Source organism: Suncus etruscus, chromosome 12 (genome assembly GCF_024139225.1).
Source record: "Suncus etruscus isolate mSunEtr1 chromosome 12, mSunEtr1.pri.cur, whole genome shotgun sequence".
Classification (NCBI taxonomy): domain Eukaryota; kingdom Metazoa; phylum Chordata; class Mammalia; order Eulipotyphla; family Soricidae; genus Suncus; species Suncus etruscus.
This window is the reverse complement of record NC_064859.1, coordinates 4,757,296-4,780,746: the sequence shown is the minus strand read 5'-3', so window position 1 is coordinate 4,780,746 and position 23,451 is coordinate 4,757,296. Positions and strand designations below refer to the sequence as shown.

Here is a 23,451-nt window from a genome sequence, read left to right as displayed (position 1 = left end):
AACCAACTTCTGCTTTCGTTGATCTTTCAGATTGTTTTTCGGGTTTCCACTTCATTGATTTCTGCTCTCAGCTTTGTTATTTCCTTCTGTCTCCCTATTTGGGTCCTTTTGTTGAGTACTTTTTAATTCTATGAGTTGCATCATTAAGCTATTAAGGTATCCCCCTTCTTCTTTCCTGATGTGTGCTTGCAAATCTGTAAATTTTCCTCTCAGTACCGCTTTTGCTGTTTCACATAGGTTCTGATAGTTTGTGTCTCCATTGTCATTTGTTTTTCCTCTTTGATTTCATCTCGGACCCACTAGTTATTCAGTTTAACTTCCAGGTATTAAATTTTTTCTTCTGTGTCCCTTTGTAGTTCACATACAATTTCAGGGCCTTGTGGTCAGCGAAGGTAGCCTGCAAAATTTCTATCATCTTGATATTATATAGGTATGTTTTAATGTGCTAGCATGTAGTCTATCCTAGAGAATGTCCCATGTACATTAGAGAAGAATGTGTATCCAGGCTTCTGGAGGTGGAGTGTCTTGTATATATCTACGAGGCCTCTTTCTTCCATTTCTCTTTTCAGGTTTAGTATATTCTTCTTGGGTTTCAGTCTGGTTGACCTGTCAAGTGTTGACAATGCAGTGTTGAGGTCTCCCACAATTATTGTGTTGTGTGTGTGTGTGTCTTGTGGTGTTTTTTTGGGGGTCTCTATTAGTTGATACTTTTCGGGCATGCATGATTTGATCACATGTATTCTTTAGCTTTGGTAGTTTCTGTTTAAAGATGTTCTTGACCATTGATTCTTCCTAGATATTTTCTTCCTGGGTCTCTGGGACTCCAGTGATTTTTAAGTTGTTTCTGTTGAGCTTATCATAGACTTTTATTTTTATCTGTTCCCATATTCTCTTGATTCTTATTACTGTTCTCTTCTATACTTTCTTTGAGTTCTATGAACATCTTCCATATTGCGACTTTAAACTCCTTATCTGAGAGACTAACTAGTTGGTTGGTCATGTTCGAGTCATCAGAGTTGCCATCATCATTCTCTGTCTGGTGCTGACCTGCGTTGTTTCCCCATTGTCACACTTGTATTGTGGGTTTTTCTACGTGTTGTGGTTGTATTCATTGGCTAAATGATGTTCACGTCTGCGAAGTGGAGCGGCTATGCTCCTTTGGCTCCTCCCTTTCTGGGCATGTAAACTCACCTCCAGGGAAGGCTAGCCATCTGCAGATGAGCCACATACAGGATGAAATCAGGCTGAAAATGCAGCATGGCACAGAAGACAGGCAGATAGGGGTGCTGGCATCTGAGTTCCAGAAGAGTTCAGCGGCTTCCCCTTTTTGGGCATGTAAACTCACCTCCAGGGAATGCTGTAGGGAAGGTGAGCCATCTGCAGATGAGCTACACACAGATTGAAATCAGGCCGAAAATGCAGCACAGCACAGAAGACAGGCAGATAGTGGTGCTGGCATCTGAGTTCCAACCAAACCTGTTTTCAAGCAGGTATTCAAAGTGACAGGGAGAGTTCCCAGGACAGAAATCATTCTGATTTGAAGCTCAAAAGCAGGGAGAGAAGACCATTGTCTTGAAGATGCTATGTTTTGACTTGGCCTTCGGAAGTGAGAAGGCTGACAGAAAGAGAGCTGGCTGGACTTTAAGTTGCAAATACGCTAAGCAAGCAGGGAACTTTTAACAGCTTGCCTTGGTACTGAAACTCCTTTAATGACTGCAAGATAGCTAACACTGAATTTCTGTAGTGGTAAAAGAGACAAAATTCAAATAAATAATAGTAAAGAGAAAATGTAATGTCACAGCCATGTTAGAATTATAGCCAATAATCCACACAAAGGGTTAATAATTGACTTCTCTGAATGGGCATTGTGGCAGATAATTCTTGAGTGGCATTCCTGCACCAGAAAGGCAAAAGCCAAGTCTGCTGCGTGTTTCCTTATGTGGAGTGTAACAAAGATGAGAACAGAAAAATAGGTAAATATAGTACAAATAAGGTAAAGAAAATTATAAATCAACTAAGAGAGATTGGGCCAGCAAGGTGGCGCTAGAGGTAAGGTTTCTGCCTTGCAAGAGCAAGGAAGGACCGCAGTTCAATCCCCCGGTGTCTCATATGGTCCCCCCCCCAAGCCAGGGGCAATTTCTGAGCGCTTAGCCAGGAGTAACTCCTGAGCATCAAATGGGTGTGGCACAAAAAGAGAGAGAGAGAGAGAGAGAGAGAGAGAGAGAGAGAGAGAGAGAGAGAGAGAGAGAGAGAGAGAGAGAGAGAGAGATTGGGCCGGTGTGTTGAAATTGGGAGGTTTTCTCAATTTCTAGGGATTTTGTTATGGATGGGGTTGTGCCTCCCTGAATGAGGGTTTCGGTGTTAGGTGATAACTAGAACAATTTTGGATACACATAGGTTTCACATTTTGAGTACTAAACAATGTATTAGTGAGGCCTGTTAATGTAGGTGGTTACCCTATGTAGTATTGTCTGCAGCACCTTATGTATTGAATTTCCTTTCCTAAAGAGGAACTAACAGTGTGGGTTGTTTTTGTTTTTTTTTTTTTTTTGACATGGATTGAATTGATGATAATGAGGAAGAAAAGGTAGAAGAAGAAAAGGGAAAGAGAAAGAAGTAGTGAGAAGAGAGAAGAAAAGATAAAGGGAATGTTAGTTTGCTTACACGTGTTCGATGAGTAGGTCCTATAATATATGTCTGTAGGTCATAGTTGACTGCTTCAGTGGTCTGGCTGGTCACATGCTACAGGTTTTAATAGAGGGCATAAACTGGAGTTAAAGGGTATGTTAAAGTGTTTTATCAAGACATTTTCATAATGCAAAATGAGTATGGTATCTAGTGTGACTTAGCACCGAGGTGTCAACTTATGTTGTCCATCCTTTGTGTCCAAGAACCCCTGTGAACAGAAAAGCTGAGATGTTATTTTAAATATAGTAAGATTAAGACATTAAAACATATTGTTATAAAACGATTCTGCTGAGTCACTGACTTCCCATCGTATTCATTACCTGTAATTCTGTATAAGATCCCTACGACATTATTATGGTCCTTTGTAGTAAAAGGCTAATTGCATATCTGTTCTCTCAGCGCTGTTGTTTCTGCTGTTGCTGGTTTCTTTATAGAATAATGTGTAATCGAGGCTTTGTGTTGTTGCTCTTCTACTTGTTTTGGGCAGTACTCCCCAGTAAATATTGACAATTACAGTGCTTGGAATTTCTACCCTGTTAAACCGTTGTATTTGTTCATGGAGTATTACCTGTATATATGTTGTATATTCTAGGTACTTCAGAATAGTGCTATCATTCTGTGTTTATCTTTCATCTTCTGGCTTACTTCAATTTTGTAGATCCATCCATGTTGCTGCAAAGTCTATGACTGTATAATTTCTAACTGCTATGTAGTATTCCATTGTGTATAAATACCACATCTTCATGATCCAATCATCTGTTGTTGGACATCGAGGTTGGTTCCAAATCTTGGCTATTGTACTGAGTGCTGCAATAAATAGTGGGGTGCACACATACTTTGGGATGGATGTCCTTCCGACTTGGGGATAGATACCCAGTAGAGAAATTGCTGGGTCATATGGTGCTCAATTATGAGTTTACTGAACACTCTCCATACTGTTTTCCATAGGGATTGGACCAGGGGGCATTCCTACCAGCAGTGGATGAGAGTTCCTTTATACTGCAATCCCACCAACAGAGATTATTCCTGTTATTTTTTGATGTGAGCCATCCTCACTGGTATAAGGTGGTACCTCATTGTTATCTTGATTTGGATTTCCCTAATGATGAGTGAAACTGAGCATGTTTTCATGTGTCTATTGGCCATCTTTCAGTCTTCCTAGGAGAAGTGTTTATTCATTTCTTCTCCCCATTTTTCTATAGCTTTATTAGATTGGGGGGGAGCTCAGTTTTCTGAGGCTTTGTATATTCTGGATATCAGCCCTCTATCTGATGTGTTGAGTGTAAATTTTTTTTCCCATACCATTCTAGTATTAAGTAGGATTTTTTTTGCCATGCAGAATCTTTTTAGTTTGATGTAGTCCCATTTGTTTATGTTTGATGCTAAAGTTCTTGCCATTGGCGTTCTATCCTCAAAGACTTTTTTAATATATAGGTCTTCGAGTGTTCTGCCTATTTTTCCTCAATAAAGTTTGTAGAGTCGGGTCTGACTTCAAGGTCTTTGATTCATTTTGAGTTGACTTTTGTATAATGAGTGAGGTATAAATCAATTTTCAGTTTTTTACAGGTGGTTTTCCAGTTGTACCAATACCACTTGTTGAAGAGACTTTCTTTGTTCCATTTCAAATTCTTGGCTCTTTTGTCAAATATTAGTTGACTGTATATCTGGGGGTTTATCTCTGGAAATTCTGTTCTAACCCACTGGTTGAGGCTCTGTCTTGTTCCAGTACCATGCTGTTTTGATCACTCTGGCTTTATAGTATAGCTTCAGTTTATGTAAAGAGATGCCACCCAGTTTCTTGTTTTTCAGTATGCATTTGGCTATCCTGGGACTTTTGTGGTTCCAAATAAATTTTATAATTGATTGTTCTAATGGATGTTGGATTTTGTCAAATGCCTTCTCTGCATCGATTGATATAATCATGTGGATTATGTCTTTCTTATGTTTGTTGTGGTGTAAGATGTTGATTGATTTGTATATGTTGAAAAATCCTTGCATCCCTGAAATGAAACCCACTTGGTCATGGTGTATAATCTTTTTGATGTAGTGCTGTATTAAGTTTGCTAAGATTTTGTTGAGTAATTTTGCATCTATGTTCATTAGTGAGATTGGTCTGTTAGTTTTCTTTTTTGGCGGTGTTTTTGCTATCTTTGAGAATGAGTATGATATTAGCCTCATAAAAGGAATTGGGGAGCCTGTAGATCAATGGTAGTAATTGTTCTCAGAATTTTTGATAAAATTCACCTGTAAAACCATCTGGACCTGGACTTTTATTCTTGGGTAGTTTCTTAATTACTGCTTCAATTTCCTCTGAAGTGATTGGCCTGTTTAGGCTTTCTAAATCCTCCTTTTCCAATCTCGGAAGATGGTATTTTTTTCCAAGAATCTGCCACTTTCTTCTTAATTCTCTAGCCTAACTGAATATAGTTGTTCATAATAAATCTTCATGATGTATTGTATTTCTCGGGGTTCTGTTGTAATCTCTCCCCTTTTATTTGTGATCCTACTTATTTGGGTGTTTCCCCTCTTTTTTATTTCTTTTTGTTGAGTCTTGGCAGTGGTTTGTCTATCTTGTATATTTTTTCAAAAAAAAAAACAAAAACCAAACTCCTGGTCTCATTGATTTTCTGTATTGTTTTCTTAGTTTCTATGTTGTTTATTTCTTCTCTGGTTTTTATTATTTCTTGTCTTCTGGTTGTGTTTGGATTTCTTTGCTGCTATTGTTCCAGCTCCTTAAGGTGACCCTTTAAACTGCTGATTTTGTCAGTTTTCTCTTTCCTGACATAGGCCTGTATTGCTATGAGTTTCTCCTAATTACTGCTTTTGCTGTGTCCCACAGATTTTGACAAGTTGTCTCTTCATTATCGTTTGTCTCGAGTAATCTTTTTTATTTTTTCCTTGAGTTCCTCTTTGATACAGCTATTGTTGAGCAGCATGTTTAATCTCCAGGTGTTGGATTTTCTCTATTGCTTCTTCTTACAGTCAATTTTGACCTTTGTTGCATAGTGATCTGATAGGGTGCTTCTAATGATCCTTACATTTGTGATTTTATACAAGTTAGATTTATATCCTAAGCATGGTCAATTCTAGATAAGGTTCCTTGTGGACTTGAGAAGAATGTGTATTCTGGGGGTGGAGGGCCCTATACATGTCTATTAGCCCTAGATTTTCTAATTTTTCATTTAGAACTATTACTATATGTATTCCATTTGTATGGAAACTCTCATGTTCTGTAACAGGTCTTCTTTAAGTTGGTTGATTTGTTCATCTATGGATTTCTTATACTTACTAGTGATTCTTCCATTTCTTTTACCATGGCTTGCTTTTCTTTTCTCATGGCTACTTGCACGATGCTGACCTGGAGCTGACCCAGATTCAATCCCTGACATAACCATATGGTCCTCAGAGCCTGCCAGGTGCGGTCTCTGAGCCCAGAGCTAGGAGTGACCCCTGAGTCCATTGCTAAGTGGTACTTGGGTGATCAGCCACTAATTTTCCCCAGTAAAGCCTATTATTCTTTGTACACAAATTTTAGAGTGTTGGTTTTTCAGAGACACACATTTTGTTTGAACAAAAGCATGTATAACTTAAGAGACTGTGACCATTAAACTGATATTATAGGGGTTTTTAAAAATAAAATCTTTATTTAAGCACCATGATTACAACCATTATTGTAGTTGGGTTTCAGTCATAAACAGAACATGCCCCTTCACCAGTGCAACTTTCCCAATACCATTGTCCCCTCCCTCCTTCCCCACCCCTGCCTGTATTTTAATTGCTTTATTAGATGTGAGCATTTTAATTATATCACATTTGTATACCTACAGATATACATAAATTTATACAAGTTGTGAGAATAATAGAGCATGAACATAACCTCATTTGGGATCATATCTAGGCATTAACATATATAGGGCATCTACAAATTGAACCACATCCCTAGCTGCCTCCTCTTTTCTTGTCTTCTTTTTTCTTCTCTTCTTTTTCTTCTTCCTCCTCTTCTGTTTACTCTTTCTCTTCTTCCCCTTCTTAATCTTTTCACCTTCTTCTTACTCTTCTTCCTCCTTTTCTTTTTCTTCTACCTCTTCATTTTCCCCTTCTTACTCTTCTTTGCCTTATTCTTCTTAATTTCTTTGCCTTATTCTCTTACTCTTTTTCTTCGCCTTATTCTTCTTACTCTTCTTTACCTTATTCTTCTTACTCTTCTCCCTCCTCTTCCTTTTCTCACTCTTCCTCTAACTCCTCTATTATTATTCTTTTCCTGAGTCTCTGGAACTTCAATGATTTCTATGTGGTTTCTGTTGAGTTTATCAAAGACTTCTATTTTCATCTGTTCACATTCTTTTAGTAGTTTATCCATTGTCTGATCATTTTCTTTAAGTTTCCCTTCTGATTTCTTCTGCTGTATAAAGTTGTTCTGCATCTATCTCATCTTCCAGCTCACTGACCCTGTTTGCAGCTGCCATTAAGTCCAGTGGAGAGGCTTTCCATTAAGGTTTTTAATTCATCAACAGAGTTTTTCAGCATGTTATTTTAGTTTAAAGTTTTCTAATGTCAATCATCATATCCTCTTGATTCTTATTTGTGTTCCATTTAAGTCTATCTATGCTTTCTTTGAGCTCCATGAACATTCTTTATAATTCTAATCTAAACACCTAATCTGAGAGGATACCTAGCTATTTGGTACTTTTTGGGTCATCAGAGCAGCCATCTCTATTCTCTATACATAGGGTTGTTCTGCATTGATGCATTGAGAGTATACCGAACTATTTGGTACTTTTTGGGCCATCAGAGCAGCCATTTTTATTCTCTATACATGGGGTTGTTCTGCTTGTAGTGTTGATGCTTGTAGTGTGGCTTTTACTATGTGCAGGGGTTAAAAGATACCCCCTGCCTAAGCTGAACCATCCTCTGGCTCCACCCTAAAAGCAGGCATAGAGCAGGGCACCAGTCCTTTATAATGGCTCTCTGGTGTTGAAACATGGCAGGAGTTGGCCCCACGCTGTTGGGTGGGGATATCTTACCAGGTTAGAGTTTAGAGAGATTATGTTCCTTAGTGTGCCACATCCCACTCAGGAGGGGCACATACCCAAAAGGTATAGTGCTCTCCTAAAAAGGAATTATTTGCCAAAAAGGCCAGCTTAGAGCAGTCAAAATCACTTGACCCTTTGCGTGGATTGTTTGGCCATAATTCTAATATGTGGCTGTAACTATCTCTCTCTTTATTTTTAACCAATATTAAAAATTAGGCCTTAATAAATTCTTTCTAACAAAGGAGGACAGTACAAATCCCGCCAAAAGTCTCCCACTTAACAGCTCCCTGTAATTTTTGCTACTTTGGCGCCAAGATCAGGTTTTTCCTAAAACTTAGCTCATAGTAAAACAATTTTCAGTTTTCTCCCTAAAACTCTAAAACATTCCTCTCTCTTCCCACTTCCCTGAAAATTACCTGTTTCCTTTCTGCTTACCCAAAACAAAGCAAGCCCAAAACAAACTGCCTTTTCACCTTCAGTATCGGCTCTTTAATATGCTAATTTAAGCCAGGGTCCTCCATTCTTTTCCCAGTTTCTTTGATGTCAAGAATTTGCACCCTGCTTTCCTAGCCTCTACCTTTTAAAAGCAGCCAGCTCAAAAAATAAATTTGTCTTCGTCTTTTCAGACGTAAGTCCCCATGCAATCTGTGTGGTTTCATTCATTTCTACAATATTGTTCCGTCATTTGCCATTCCGTGTGCCCACTCTCTCCCCGTGGAATTTTTTCCCGAACTCCACGAAGGATCTGCTTGCAGGCACAGAAGATTTGCAACAGAATTGGCTCACAGCATTAGTGTCTTCTGGGCTGCCTACCACAGAAATAATGAAGTTATTATTTTAAATATTTCAATAAATTAAACTGCTTTGAGGTAAGATTGTGTGTGGCAAGCTTTGGCAAATTTTAAAAGACAAAATAATTTTCACATTACACAAACTATTCAAAACACAAAATGGTCAATTATCCTTTTAATTTTATTAAATTGATATAATCATGGCCCACAATCTCACAATATAGAAGGTAGAAATATTAAAGGTTAGGGTTCAGAACAGTAATACAGAGGATAGGGTAGGACACTTGCCTTGCATGTAGCAAACCCAAGTTTGATCCCTGACACCCCAGATGACCCTACACTAACCCCACCAAAATGATCCCTAAATGCAGAGCCAGAATTAAAGTCTAAGCACCACTGAGTAAAAATAATCTAAAAGCTTAAAACTTATTCTAACTTCTAAATGTAAATGTTATTCTATACATAGCATATTATTAGAATAATAATAACTATTATAAAATATTAATAGAATAATATTGAATACATTTATTCTAACTTCTAAATATAGTCTGTAGACTTCTGGGGGATTTCTTAGAAGATAGATTATGACTAAAGTTCTTTATTCCATGGCTTGACATTTTGACATTAGAACATCACTTAAAGTAATTCACTACAACACTAAATTAAGAGAGAATAATCTTCATATTATATCAAAATTTAAGATGTAAAAAAATTTAAAGATTTCCCAAACAGTAGGAGGCCCAAAAAACCCTCCTGGCAATACTCCATCTGTCTGAATCAAATGGTTCAATGCTAAGTTCCAATGGTGCTGGTGTCACCAGGGCTAACATGGTAGAGCTTGGCAGCATATGGTGAGGAAGGTTAAACCCAGAGGTTTTGCAGGCAAAGTGTTCTTTTTAGCTTTCTCAAAATTACTTTTATTACCAAATATAAAACTTCAGCAAACTTTGGTGAAAAAACAATTTTGCCTTTACATATAAAATAAGAGCTTTTTTTCATTTTGTATGTTTTGGTGGAGCTACACTAGTGGTGCCACGGGATTACTCTTGGCTCTACACTGTAAAATAAATAAAAATATGTAAATATGTAAACTTGTAAAATATGTAAATTAAGATGCATATAGAAATATCATAATCAGGAATTGGAGCAAGCATTTTAGTAAATGTGCTAATTTTTCCCAAAATGAATACTTAGAGCAATTAATTATAAATACAGTGTGGTATCTATCAATAGAAGACTTAGAAAGTAAATGTTGAATAATGGGAAGTTCCTATTTTACCTGAATATAGGAGTTAATGTTAAATAATAGCTTAATTAAGATTCTGAGTATATATAGACTTTGAATAAGAGCTTATTCATAGGCTGATTAAATGCCAGTGCGTTTTTTTAAGTTGAAAACATTGTGATTTACAAAGTTCTTCATAGTTAGGGTTCAAACATAATGTTTCAAGGCCAATCCTACCATCAGAGTTCCCAGAATGCATCCCATGCCACCACCCCTGGTAACCAGCCTTCCAGTATAGCAGGCCCAAATTAAGCTTTGATTGTTAAAGTTTAGGTCTCATGATTTCATTGTAAAGTAACAAAGTATTTTAAGTGAGTTAACTAGACGAAAAGAAACACCAGGGGAAAACAATGTGACCATAACCAAAAACACTGGCATATTATTAATCAGTTATGTGTAGTGAAAAAGTTCTATGAAATAAGTTCACAATTGTTATTCAAAGTTATATTATTAAATTTTGTCTTTACAATTATGAATGAACCAAGTTAAGAGTAATAAGGTAAACTAAATTATAATGCAATGTGAATGTATTGATCACAATCTATTAATTTTGTGTTATATAAATAACTTAGAAATTCATAATTTATTTCAAAGACACTATTTAATTTACATGAAAATGACTAAGAAATTGATAAAAAAATTATTTAATTCAAGTCTTTATCCTTAACTTTCAGCTAACACAATGATGGGCGTGCAGTAAAGAATAAATACTTGTTACATGAATTAGTGGTTTAGTGAATAAATAGGCCTACTTAAGCAATAAATTTACCCATTTTATAAATAAAAATAGTAGGACATTTAAAGACATTTAAAGTTTTCTTGCTTAGGAAAATATAGAGACAAGATTTAAAACATTAAGGCATTTTAAAATAAAGATATAGTGCATTTCAAACATGTCATTGTTTGCAAACTCTTCTGTTTGTTTAAAGTAGACTTGAGAGAATTGTTAATAAGAGTAATTAAATGTGTTGATTCGATATTTACCAATGCCCACTTTGTTTATAGTTTGACACTTTGAAGCTATAATTCAAGAGTATGGCCCAGGGAGACTAATATAAGCACTACTTTTTACACTTTGCTTTTACTTGCAAAACTTTCAGATAAATAGAGACCAGAGGGCATTATTAGCACCTCTGCTCTCTGTCTTGGTCAGGATAGTAAATAATTTCGCACTCCAGGTCTTTGGGGAAGTGTCTGTCCTTAGTGGAGAAAGAAAAACATTTCTCACAAAACTTTATTTTCAGAAGCAAATGTTTGGGGAATTCTCAAACTGTTAATCAAAAGCAAAGTGTAAATGTAAGAAAGAAAACTTTAGCTGATTCAAGAGAAACAAAATAGTGATTCCTATCTTAGTCTAACTATGAGATGTTTACTGTCAGTATCAAGAGTGAAATAAAAACAATTGATCTATCTTTCCGATTTAAATATTTCTATATATCAAATAAAGCTCCTCTGTCCAAAGTGGATATATTGTAGAAACAAGTTGATTATTTTTTAACAGCATCATTATTAGGAACCATCAGTTAGCTAATTTTTTTGCTTTGTCATTTGTTCACACAGAATTGCTGTGATGCTGTAGTACAAACAGTTGTTATTTTAACTTTCTCATTGATTCGAGCTGACTAGATATATTGAGCTGGCTTGATATATTGATATATCATCATAAAGAAGCAGGTAATGAAGCCCCTCTCTTCCACTAAGACAATGAATTCTTGAGAGAGGAAAAGTTCTTAGACTATAATTAAACCAAAAGATAGTATTTGAAGGAGTTATCCCTTGTAGGAGAAGATAACCTGGTGCCATTGGCAGACCCAGAAAAATACTGGAACCCACACTGTGAGAAACTGGAACAAAGGCCAGGAAAGAAAGATTAAAGAAGACCATCAACTATACCACCCTTGTCCCTGAAAACACCTGACCACCCTAATTTAGGAAGAAAGCCCAAAGGGAGCTAGTTGGGAAACCCTATGAGAGCCAAACTTAAAACAAAGTAGGGGCTCTCTTGTGCACTGTCAAACATTGTCAAACACATTCAAACACTTATGTACATTCAACACATGCATGTTCATGTCAACCCCATCTGCCTTTTGAGATGTGCACTTTCATGCTTTAACTTTGGGATGTGTATTGGACTCTGCTTTTGGAGAAGACTGCACTCCCTTCAGCTAGTTATTCTTTTTATCCTTTCCCTCCTCTCTCTCAGGACCTTCAAAAAACTGTTTTTATTTCACCACTACTTGTCTTCTCTTGAAATTCTTTTCTAGAAGGCCTGGGTAAGACCTAGGACTAACTTTGTTCTCTTGCAAAGAGAAAGGCCCACAGTCCTAGATAGCCCTAGCCACTTCCCAGGTAGCAGAGGTGGGTAGAAAGTGGCAGATTCCAGTCTTTGGGCTGTTGCTTTTCTCCTTCACTTCATATAAGGACCCCTACAGATCCCTATAAGTCCATTTGCCATAACACTTTCCTTGTTACTGGAGTTATTACACAATTATGATAGACATAGGAGTTTCATAACTAAAATTTTTCTACTATGGAAGTGATACCGGTGGAGGTTCCTGGTGGTAAAAAAAAATTTGGTAAAGGAGAGAGGCAGCAGCCCTTAGAAGAGAACCTGCTGCTACCTCTGTCTCTGTCTCTCTGTCTCTGTCTCTGTCTCTGTCTCTCTCTCTCCCACCCCCCCCCCACTATCCAGAATGGCTGGGAGATCAGGACCAATAAAGTCAGTGATGAGCCCTTGCACAACACAGACTTCAAGTTCTGCGAGCTCCACCAGGCAACCATCAAGCCACAGCTGGCATCTACTTGGTCTGCCCAGCATGGAAGTTAATTCCTGCCACCCAATTTCTCAAGGAGCCATAGACTCAAGATTGTTCTTCACATTAAAAGGAAAGTCAGTCCTAGACTTTGCTCAGGCCTTTCAGGTCTGTTGCCTTCTCTCACAGAAAAGAATTTCAGGAAGAGATGAGCAGGGAGGTAAAACAAGTTTTATTTGGGGAGAAAGAGGAAAAGAACGTATTAAAGCAAGAATGCAGACTTTTCCATAAACAGACCTCCATTACATATATAGAGGAAAAATATTATAATAGCAAAGTGCACATCTCAAAAAGAGAAATATGGATGGCATGTAGTAGGTCTTATGACAGTATGCTTCAATGGGTAGAGATGCTTTGTTTTTATATTTTATTAGGCCATGGGTATTTCCTTTCTAATTTCCCAATGTTTATGTGCCTATGGAAAAAAAAATCTGCTACACCTGCTTCCCCCCTTCTTTTGGTTTTTGATTTTTGGGTCACACCCAGCAGCGCTCAGGATTTACTCCTGGCTCTATGCTCAGAAATTGCTCCTGGCAGGGTCAGGGGACCATATGGGATGCCGAGATTTGAACCACTGTCCTTCTGCATGCAAGTCAAATGCCTTACCTCCTTGCTATCTCTCTGACCCCCAGCTTCCCCATTTTTTAAAAAATTATTATCTCTTCTAGGTAGGGATGCCCTTGGAACACGAATCACTTTGTTTTACTTTATATTTCTACATCTTTCTATAAATTGAGGGGAAAAAAATTTGGACTGGACCCAGGGGCCAAGTGGTCTCAGGTGCATTGATGAAAAAAGAAATGGTCAGACTAAATACCCAGCCAAAGTCAATGACAATAAAATCAAGAGACCCAAACTATAACAAGCTAAACACAAAATAGACCCAGGTAGAGGTACCAAATGCATGCTGGAACTCTAGTGGAGGGAGGTCAACACTGGTGGTAGGAGTGGCTCTAATCCACTATTCCTATATGCCTGAAATATAACTATGAAGGACTTTTAATTCCCAATAGTCACAATAATTTTTTTAAATCCTGAATAGTAATTTTAAATGCATACAAGATAAGGATGATTCATTATCACATTGCTTTAAAAGTTCTGACTAATGGAATACAATAAATACAAATGATGGTTGGAAAAGAGATAAAACAGTATTGTTGAAAGATAATTTATGGAGAAATAGCACAGCGGCATTTGCCTTGCAAGCAGCTGATCCAGGATCAAAGGTGGTTGGTTCGAATCCCGGTGTCCCATATGGTCCCCCGTGCCTGCCAGGAGCTATTTCTGAGCAGACAGCCAGGAGTAACCGCTGAGCACCACCAGGTGTGGCCCAAAAACCAAACAAAAACAAAAACAAAAACAAAAAACAAAGAAAGATAATTTGACCTTGATATCAAAACATAAACAGGTGTGGAGATAGTAGTGTGCAATTCTCCTTATACAGACGACTTGTCTTCAATCCCAAACACAATATATAGTATTCTTCACGCAGCTAGGAGTGATTCCTGAGCACAGAGCTAGGACTAAGACCTGAACACTCCAGGATAGACTCTAAAATTGGGGTGAAGGCAGGAAGAAGAAACCTAAAATAATTCAATGATAAAGTTAAAATAAAATTTATTGTATAATAAATTATTATATAATAAATGGTTAAGAGAAAATATAAAAATAAAGATAATTAAAGTAGGTAACACTAAGAAATACAATGCCTCTAATAAAATAAGAGACACTTGTGAGAACAAATGAAGTAAACCACCAAAACATACTTTAAAGTACAGAAAACTATTTATTTTTGTGCCCTTTTCAAATTTGACAAAATGATCTCACTGGTGAAAAAGGGAATGTAGTTTTTGACATTAGGAGTTATTAGGGAAACTTTATACACATATTAAATTAAAAGGGTAAATCATAATCTAAAAAATTAATTAGAATAAGAATCTAGCTAAATATATCAGTGAAATTAAATAAATATACCTAAAACAGACCATAACAAATGTATGATTTAATTCACATTAATAGATCATTTGTAAACAGAAATGTATTGCAAAAATATGCATTTCAGTTTATATGAAATTATCTGTCTGATTTTAAAATAGTCATAAACATATGTTACTCTGACAAAATAAAGACAAATCCTTTATAGTACACAACATGATACATACAATATAAAGTCTGCAGAAGAACCAGTTCTATTTCTAATTAACACTTATAATTAATTAACAAGGCTCTAACCACTTCCTATGAAGGAATTCTAACAGAGAAGGTGGGGACCTGGATGACAGAAAGTGTATACTAGTAAAAGAAGTGTTGGAACTTGGATCCAACTCAACCACAACTTTGTAATTGTATAGCTGATGATGAATCAATTGAAAAAAGTTTTTTAGGAGAGGAGGTAAGAAAAAAAGTTTTCTTAAAGAATCTAACTCGAAACTACTATTTGCTTTTTACTTTTACTTTGTACTTTTATAGGTATGCTATGTCCACTCAATTACGTCTGATTATATCTTATATTTATCAGCTTTAATGTATAACTTCTCTTTAGGTTTGGTATAAAGCCCAACAAGTGCATATATTTGACAGATATTATACTTTGCTTCCTTCATAGTATGCCAGGCATGATCATGAAATTTATCATGGTAAAATACTTTAAGGTAGAATCCTGAGTTTTATATATAAGGTAACAGTAAATGTAAGGTAACAGCTAAAGGTTATAGTACTATCGAGGTAACAGTAAAATAATATATATGGTAAGGTAACATATAAGTAAAACAAGTATTGTATAATTTACACTCTTTATAAAAAGTAAAGTTTTCATAATAATAGGGAATATTTTAAATTGTCTTATATCTGTATAATATACTATTATTCAGTCATTTCTAACAATTATAACCAATATATTTCATTCAAGAAATGAGCTCTGATTTATATTTTCATTATGCTTTTATAATTTGATGAATGTTTATTTTTCCTTCATTTTACTAGTTTTAAGAAAGAGATTAGAAAAACCTGTTCTTAAAATGTAAATATCAAGTTATTTATGAATTGGAACATATATATAATAAGTGCTGATGATAATTAGAAAATAATGTAGTAGCAATTTAACAGCATTTAATGTGTACTTTTAGTCGATTTACAAACATTTATATTCCAGAAATTTATTTGAACTTGAGTTCCCAAAATAAGCTAATATTTTACACCACTAAAGTACTAAATAAGCTACTGCTATTAAAGTCAAATCATATCAGGGCAGAAAATATTCTTTTCTTTTTTGTTAGTTTTTTTTGGCCACATCCTGGCAGGTTCAGGGATTCCCGGGTCTCAGCCAGGTTGGCCGTGTGCAAGGCACACACCTACAGCTGAGCTATCACTCTGGTCCCAGAAAATATTCTTTAAGTTGTAGAACAGCAAAGAGATAAATCAGAGATTAAGATACATGTTTTTATGCAGACAACCCCTGTTTGATCCTAGGAATCATCTAGTCTCCTGAGTATCACAGGATACAATCATCTGGAGGACCTTACCACATGGGAGGCAATTTAAAATTATTAAAATCAAACATATGTCTTAAATTTTGAAAATTGTGTATCCTGGAGTTGTATGGCATGAATGGCAAATATATTTACTATGTCCCAAATAAGAAACAAATAGTGGGAGAGAGTGCTTAAGGCAGAGATGGGACCACTATGTTAGAAATGATTGCTCTGGACAAGAATTAGGTGCTGAAAGGAAATAAAGTGATAGTCCTCAGTAACAATATTGCAAACTACAGTGCCTTAAAAAAATCGGGGGGAGTACGAGAGAGAGAGAGAGAGAGAGAGAGAGAGAGAGAGAGAGAGAGAGAGAGAGAGAGAGAGAGCAAAGAAAACATCTGCCCCAGGTCAGGTGGGAGGGAAACTGGTAAGATGGATGATGGGAAATGTGCACTGTGAAGGGTGTTATACATTGCATGACTGAAACTCAATCAATAATAACTTTGTATCTGTGAAAAAATTTGAATTATTAACAATTTTGCAACCATGAAGTTAAGATAAAGTAATTTAAAAATATAAACAAGATATAAATATCATCTTAATTATTTGACTTAAAAATTAATGAGACCAATATAATCAGTACTGTGTACTTTCTTTTAAAATTTATTTATTTGGTTTGGGGGCCACACCCAGGAGTGTTCAGGGATTACTCTTTACTGCTGGTGAAGATTAGGTGACAATATAGGGTGCTGGGGATTGAATCCCGGTTGGGTGCATACAAAGCAATTACAGTAACCTCAGTACTATTTCTCCAACCTCTAATTTATGTTTTAGATTTCTTTTTCCATAGATATGTTTACCATTTTTAAAATAATTCTATTAATTTGCTTCTAAAACTAAATTGTACCTAGAAGAATTTTTTTGGAAAATTTTACCAAATAAGATCATCTCCAGTGCTTTTCTGAACCAGGGATAGAAAAATGCATAAACCATTGGATTAAAAGTAGAATTCAAGTAACCAAACCAAATCAGTAAATCATTCAAGGCAGGTGGGATGGTGTAGTCCAAGAAAGGATCAAGAACCAGACAGATAAAGAAAGGGCACCAGCAAATCAGGAAAACTCCCATCACAATCCCTAAGGTTTTGGCAGCTTTCATTTCTCTGCTTCGGGAATTTCTATTTTCCTCTTCCAGTCCAGGTTGAAGTTGATTGGTACCATTAATTGATCTTACCTGTCCCTTAGCTATAAAATATATTCTATAATAGACACATGACATAATAGACCCAGGTATATAGAAAGAAATCATAAAGGCAAGTACCCCAGATATTTTACTAAAGAAGACAGAGCAACACCCTTTACAGTAAATGTTTTTATAATATATCTCTTGAGCTCCTTTGAAGTTTAGCTCCAAAAAGATCATTCCAAATGCATAAATAGCAGGAACAAACCAGGAGATGAAGATCATCACAAAAATAACCAACATGTTGATTTTGGTTTTGTATCTCAATGGTTCACACACAGCATAATAGCGGTCAATGGAAATGAAGGATAAGTGGAAAATAGATGCTGAACTCAGCATAATATCTGCACTGCTGTGGATTTTACAGAAGATTTCTCCAAAATGCCAGTATTGCTCAACAGTTCTCAACATACTATAAGGCATGACCAGGCACCCCAACAGAAGATCCACGGTGGCCATGGAATGAATGAGCCAATTAGTCGGAGTATGAAGTTGCTTGAAGTGTGATATGGAAATAATTACAAAAAGATTGCCAACTAGTGTGATTAGAACTATGAGCACCATTAGACTGTAAAGGGAAGCACGAACATCATTTGACCAGTCGCTTTTCACACAAGAAGTATTAATTATATCGTGGCATGAAGACATCATTTTTTAGGACTATACACATGTTTCTTTTTCTATTTATGAGAAATGTCTCTCTGAAATTCAGTCAGGTTAAAGCTCTTTTATTTTTGGCTTGAGGCTCTTGTTTTTTTAAATTTTGTTTTCATATACTCTCCCAGAAACCTACAAGAAAAATAAAGAATAAATAAATGACAAACAATTGATTTCTATTACTTCTTATACATGCCTATTTCTGTTGCTAAAGTTTTTAGGAAGAACTTATAGTTTGGGAACTGAAGCAAGCAATAATATTGTGGATAGGGTGTTTACTTTGTATGCAGTCCATAAGTGTTTGGTCCCTGGCACATGATAAAAAGCCCTCTCAAAAGTGATCCCTGAGCACAAAGTCAAGAGTAGGCCCTGGAGCTCTGCTAAGTGTTCCCCCACAAAACAAACAAATGAAAATAACTTTATTTTGAAGTTTAGTTTTAGTTAGACAAAATTTTTCATCTTTACTTGTTTTCAGACACTTGCTAGAAACAGAGAACTAAATTGTTTGTTTGAAATATATGAAACTGCCACTTTAATAAGACAGAGAAAGTCAAATGATAATGTTTCATGAGCTTTCATTTATGGAAATAGTGTTTGCCTAAAAGAAAGCCTTGCTTACATTCCATAGTGCAGAAATAAATTGCCAAAAAGTTTATAATTAAAATGGTATTAAAAGTGTGAAGATTTAAAAAATCTCTTTAAAAATAGTGATAAATGCTTATTCAATTGCATAAATATTTTATTTTATAAGTGTATGGGGAAAGCTTTATTTTTAAATTTTCAAAGCACCCATATTAATATTCTTTGCATTGACACTGTGACATTTCTAATATCAACATTATTTCTTATTTTAAAAAAGTAAGCTGATTTATTAGCCTAATTTTCTAGCAATAAATTGAGTGTTAGTTCATAAAACCATTAAAGTGGCAAATGGCCCAAGGTCACAATTACTAGTATGGCTTTAAAATAAACTATTTTAAATAAACACATTTTAAAATAATCTATTTTCAAGAACATTAGCTTTGAACTTTTATCTAAGAATGTATGATTTCTGGGGCCAGAGCAATTGCACAGTGGCAAGGCATTTGCCTTGCATGTGGTTGACCTGGGAAGGACCCTGGTTTGATCCCCAGCATCCCACATAGCCCCCGCTAGCCTACCAGGAGCAATTTCTGAACCCATAGCCAGGAGGAACACCTGAGCACCACCCGGTGTAGCCCAAAAACCTAAACAAACAAACAAACAAACAAACAAGTAAATGAAGAAAGAATGAATAATTTCTTAACTAACTGCACCTTCTACTGATAGGGATTCTGTATTCTACAATATAAAAGATTTTAAATATGTAGAGCAAAGCCTGTTACAAGAGATGAAGTGGACAGAAGAAAGAAGGCAAAGGAGTTTGAACTTTGGCATAGCTATGCTCTTGACAGTAAAACAGGGTTTGTTTTTTTTTTTAATTAAGCTCCAAAAAACTAAAATTTATTTTTATCAACTCTCATTTATATAGGCCTTGTTAAAACAGAAGTTACCTTCTTCTAGATTTCCTCTTTAAATCTCATTGCAGAACCCTCAGTCTTAAGGGGGGCCCAGTTTAAAATGGTTCCTTTATTTCCCTTTGGTTTCAAGGTTACCCCGAAAGTACCCCTATGTGCCATAGTATCAGTAATAGTGCTTTGAATTTCTGAACAACTACATTTGTTTGATGCTGTCATCCCTACAGGAGCACTCTGATTTAACAGAATAGACAGCTAACTAAATCTTCTCCCTTTGTTTTATTGACTTCAAGAGATACAATAATTTCCACCAATGTACTTGCTACAATACTTTTTCATTTCTTTCTTCTCTTTTCTTCTCTTTCATGTTATTTTTTCTTCCTATTTTATTTTCAATAACTTTGCTTTCACTTATCTGGAAACAAATATATTATGATCAACTACACCAACTATGTGATGCATTTTTAATTAATTAAATAATTAATTAATTTTAAAAACTAGATTTGATTTTACTGATCTTTTGTAATTAAAAAATTTTCCTATATTGTTGATTTTCATTCTATGTTTTACTACTTCCCTCTTTCTGCTTACTTTGAGATACTTGATATTACTTCTAGTTTTTAAAATATGAAATATAATCGAATACTTTTGAATTTTATATTGAATAACAAAATTTTATAAATGACCTAAACAATACTGAGAGTTGAACAGTCTTTTAATTATATTATAAGGTTATAGAAATCTAAACTGTGTAATACTGAAATATAGATAGACTAATGAAACATAATTGAGAATCCAGAGACAAACAAATGGAACATCAAACTGAAATATATCTGCTCTGAAAAGAAGTGACAGCAAGTAAAATGACACTTTTACTGAGTAGGAGAAACTACTTTCTATTTTCTCACCATATTTCTGACTTATATCCAAGATTTATAAAATACTCCCATAATTTAACCAAAACAAAGAAAAATCCCAGTCTAATTAAAAAACTACAAAAGCAACTGACAGTTTCTTGAGGAAGTGAAACAAATGGCCACAACATGTGATGTATAAATGAAGAGTCCACTTATCATCAAGGACTTAAATGAAACTGATGCACCAACTCATTCAAGTGAAAAACCATATGTCAAAAAAGCTGAAAACAACCAATGCTGGTCAGAAACTAGTGAAAAAGGAAACCTCATCCATTGCATATGGCCATTTTGTCTGGTCCAATCTTTAGAAAACAGGATGGAGACTTTTTAAAATGTAAGTACTGAGCTTCCATAAAGCCAACAATTGCAGTTCTTAGCATCTACAGCAATAGTACAAAAACACTATTCTGGAAAGATTTTTGCACTCCTGAAATAATTGTAGCATTATTTAAAGTAGTCAACAGTTGGAAATAATCCAAGTGTCACAAAACAGATGAGCAGATAAAATGTGGCATATATATGTGTATATAAAAAAGTATTTCTGGGGGCCAGAGCAATAGCACAATGGTAGGGCGTTTGCCTTGCACGTGGCTGCTCAGGATCCCTGGAGTCAGGAGAGATTTCTGAGTGCATAGCCAGGACTAACCCCTGATCATCAGAAGGTATGGCCCAGAAAATAAACAAAACAAAGTATTTTTGCTGTGTAACCATGAATATATAGTACATATTAATCTTAGGTAATTATAATTAATGATATTATTCAATGAATAATCAAAGATATTATTCACTTCAAGATGTGTTAAGATATCTCTAAAGACCCTTTCTGTTATGCTAAAATTAGCCAACATACAAATATGAACTGTTCTTTAATATTTTAAAGAAAATATTTAGTACTAGTAAATGTAAAAGAATTAAAGCTCTTGCCTCACATGAGACCAATCCCAGTTTAATTTGGAATTATCCAGTTCCTGGTGCACAGATTCTTAGAGCAGTTCTCAGCACCATTTTCTGGAAACAGTAACCTCCTACAATCAAAATCAAATAAAGTATAATTATAAAAATCATTTCAAAGTTTTGAATTCCTAGTTTCCACAGGTCAATTTTTAATATAAATAAAACATTCGAAACACATGTAAAGCAAGCACTCGAAAACGTAACATTTAACTTCTTTTACTAAATCAGATGTGAGGCATATACATTATAGAAACATTAGTAATTTGTATTAAATAATCCTAAGTTTTAATGTACGAATAGGTACAAAGAACTGATACATTTTATGTCTTTGATGAAAGGCTACTTGAGACTTCAGAATAGTCTTTACCATTTGGCAGTTTCCATACACATCCAGACCTACCTTTTACTAAAGAGAGGACAAATGAAAGCAGGAACAGCCTTGTGGGATGTGGTTTGCACCTATCTTCTGCACAGCTGCTGCTGCCACTGCTTATGCTAGGCCACACTAACAAAGACAGAATGACGCAAATATTAGAATATGTAAAAGATAAGCTGATAATAAATCTTTCTAAAACAAGCTAATAGTCTATCATGTAGAAATCATCACTAGAAGTGGCTTTTATTCTACTCTTCTATCAGGAAGCTAACTGCAAGTAAATGAAATAGAAAAGGTAAATATTACCATTACTTTCAAAATAGCCACAAGTAAGGCTCACAGTCATAGGTATTAACAAAAGCTCTGAAATAAAAGCACAAGTCCATTAAAACTGACTTAATTGCTGATTGATTTGAAAAAAAAATACTCGTCTTTTAGACCAGGATTAATAGAGCTTGTATTTATATATACTATATTAGAAAACAAGTAACACTCATAAACAGTTCAATGACTTTTAAACCACAAAAGAAACACAATTATATTATTATAGCATGACAATATGAAGTGATACAAAATCAACATTTTGGAACAGGAAGAGGTCCTGATAAGCAACATAATTCAGAAAGGGGACAAATACTAAATAACATTTACTTGTGTATGGTATAGAATGGTACACAAAGAAGCAAAGCAAAGAATTATACTATGTCCAATAAATAAAGTCTTAGATTCTAGTCATAGAACTGATTTGAAGAAAGAGGTAAATTGGGATAAAAGGTTCCTATGGATAACAGTGGAAAGATGTTGGCACTGAGAGTGGAAAGGGACCAGTTATAAGTACCCTAATCGCATGAAAGCACTAAAAAATATAAACATACCTAATATTTATAAATGGCATAATTTTAAGTATAAATAGGTTTTCAAATATATTTTAAAGTGATAGAAAATTTCCTGGGTCTGGCAGACCCGGGTCCCCTGTTTGGAACATGACGCGGGGAAAATCCACGAAACTACGCCAGCCCAGTGGGGCCCAACTGTGAAAAACTGTGAGTGCTACCTGTAAATGTCTGTCTACTGTCCTCTTGCATGAAACTCTTGGGAGTGGGGCGAAAAGAGGCTCCAGCAGAGCACTTAGCTTCGCTTCACTACACGGCCGTGAGCTCTTTGTAAGAAAAGAACACCATTGCAACAAGAAAAAAAAAATCACATTAAGAACTGTGCTATATCACAGAAGCAAGCATTTCTCTCCGGACTGTCTTTTCTGTTGCATGCTCGGGCCTAAGATTTGACCCAGTGTGAGGCCTCATCCACGGAGGACTCCCCTCCCTTAGAGGCAAGTCAGCCCATCCAGAAAGGGCAGAACCAGAGAGTGTGCTGCCTGCATCATATATCCAATGAATAGCACCACAACATGTAGAAAAACACACAACACAAGTGTGACAATGGGGAAACAATGCAGGCCAGGATCAGACATAGAGAATGAAGATGACAATTCTGATGACCAGATAATGACCAACCAACTAATCAACCTCTCAGATAAGGACTTTAGACTAGAAATATGGAAGATCCTCAACAAACTCAAAGAAACCATGGATAGAGTTGAACAGAACACTAATAAGAACCAAGAAAATATGAAGACAGAAATCACAAAACTCCAAACTGAAATAACATGTCAACTAACAGGCCTGAAAATGTCAGTAAACAAAGTGAATGACAAAATGGACAAGCTCTG

General features: G+C 35.6%; 1 protein-coding gene across 1 annotated transcript; it reads right to left on the bottom strand.

The window, feature by feature from the left end:
• Positions 1-16,959: 16,959 nt before the first annotated feature.
• On the bottom strand, positions 16,960-17,973 carry LOC126024749 (trace amine-associated receptor 1-like). Its single transcript, XM_049785214.1, has one exon. It carries the CDS (start codon positions 17,971-17,973, stop codon positions 16,960-16,962), a length of 1,014 nt encoding a protein of 337 aa, XP_049641171.1.
• Between the last annotated feature and the right edge of the window lie 5,478 nt (positions 17,974-23,451).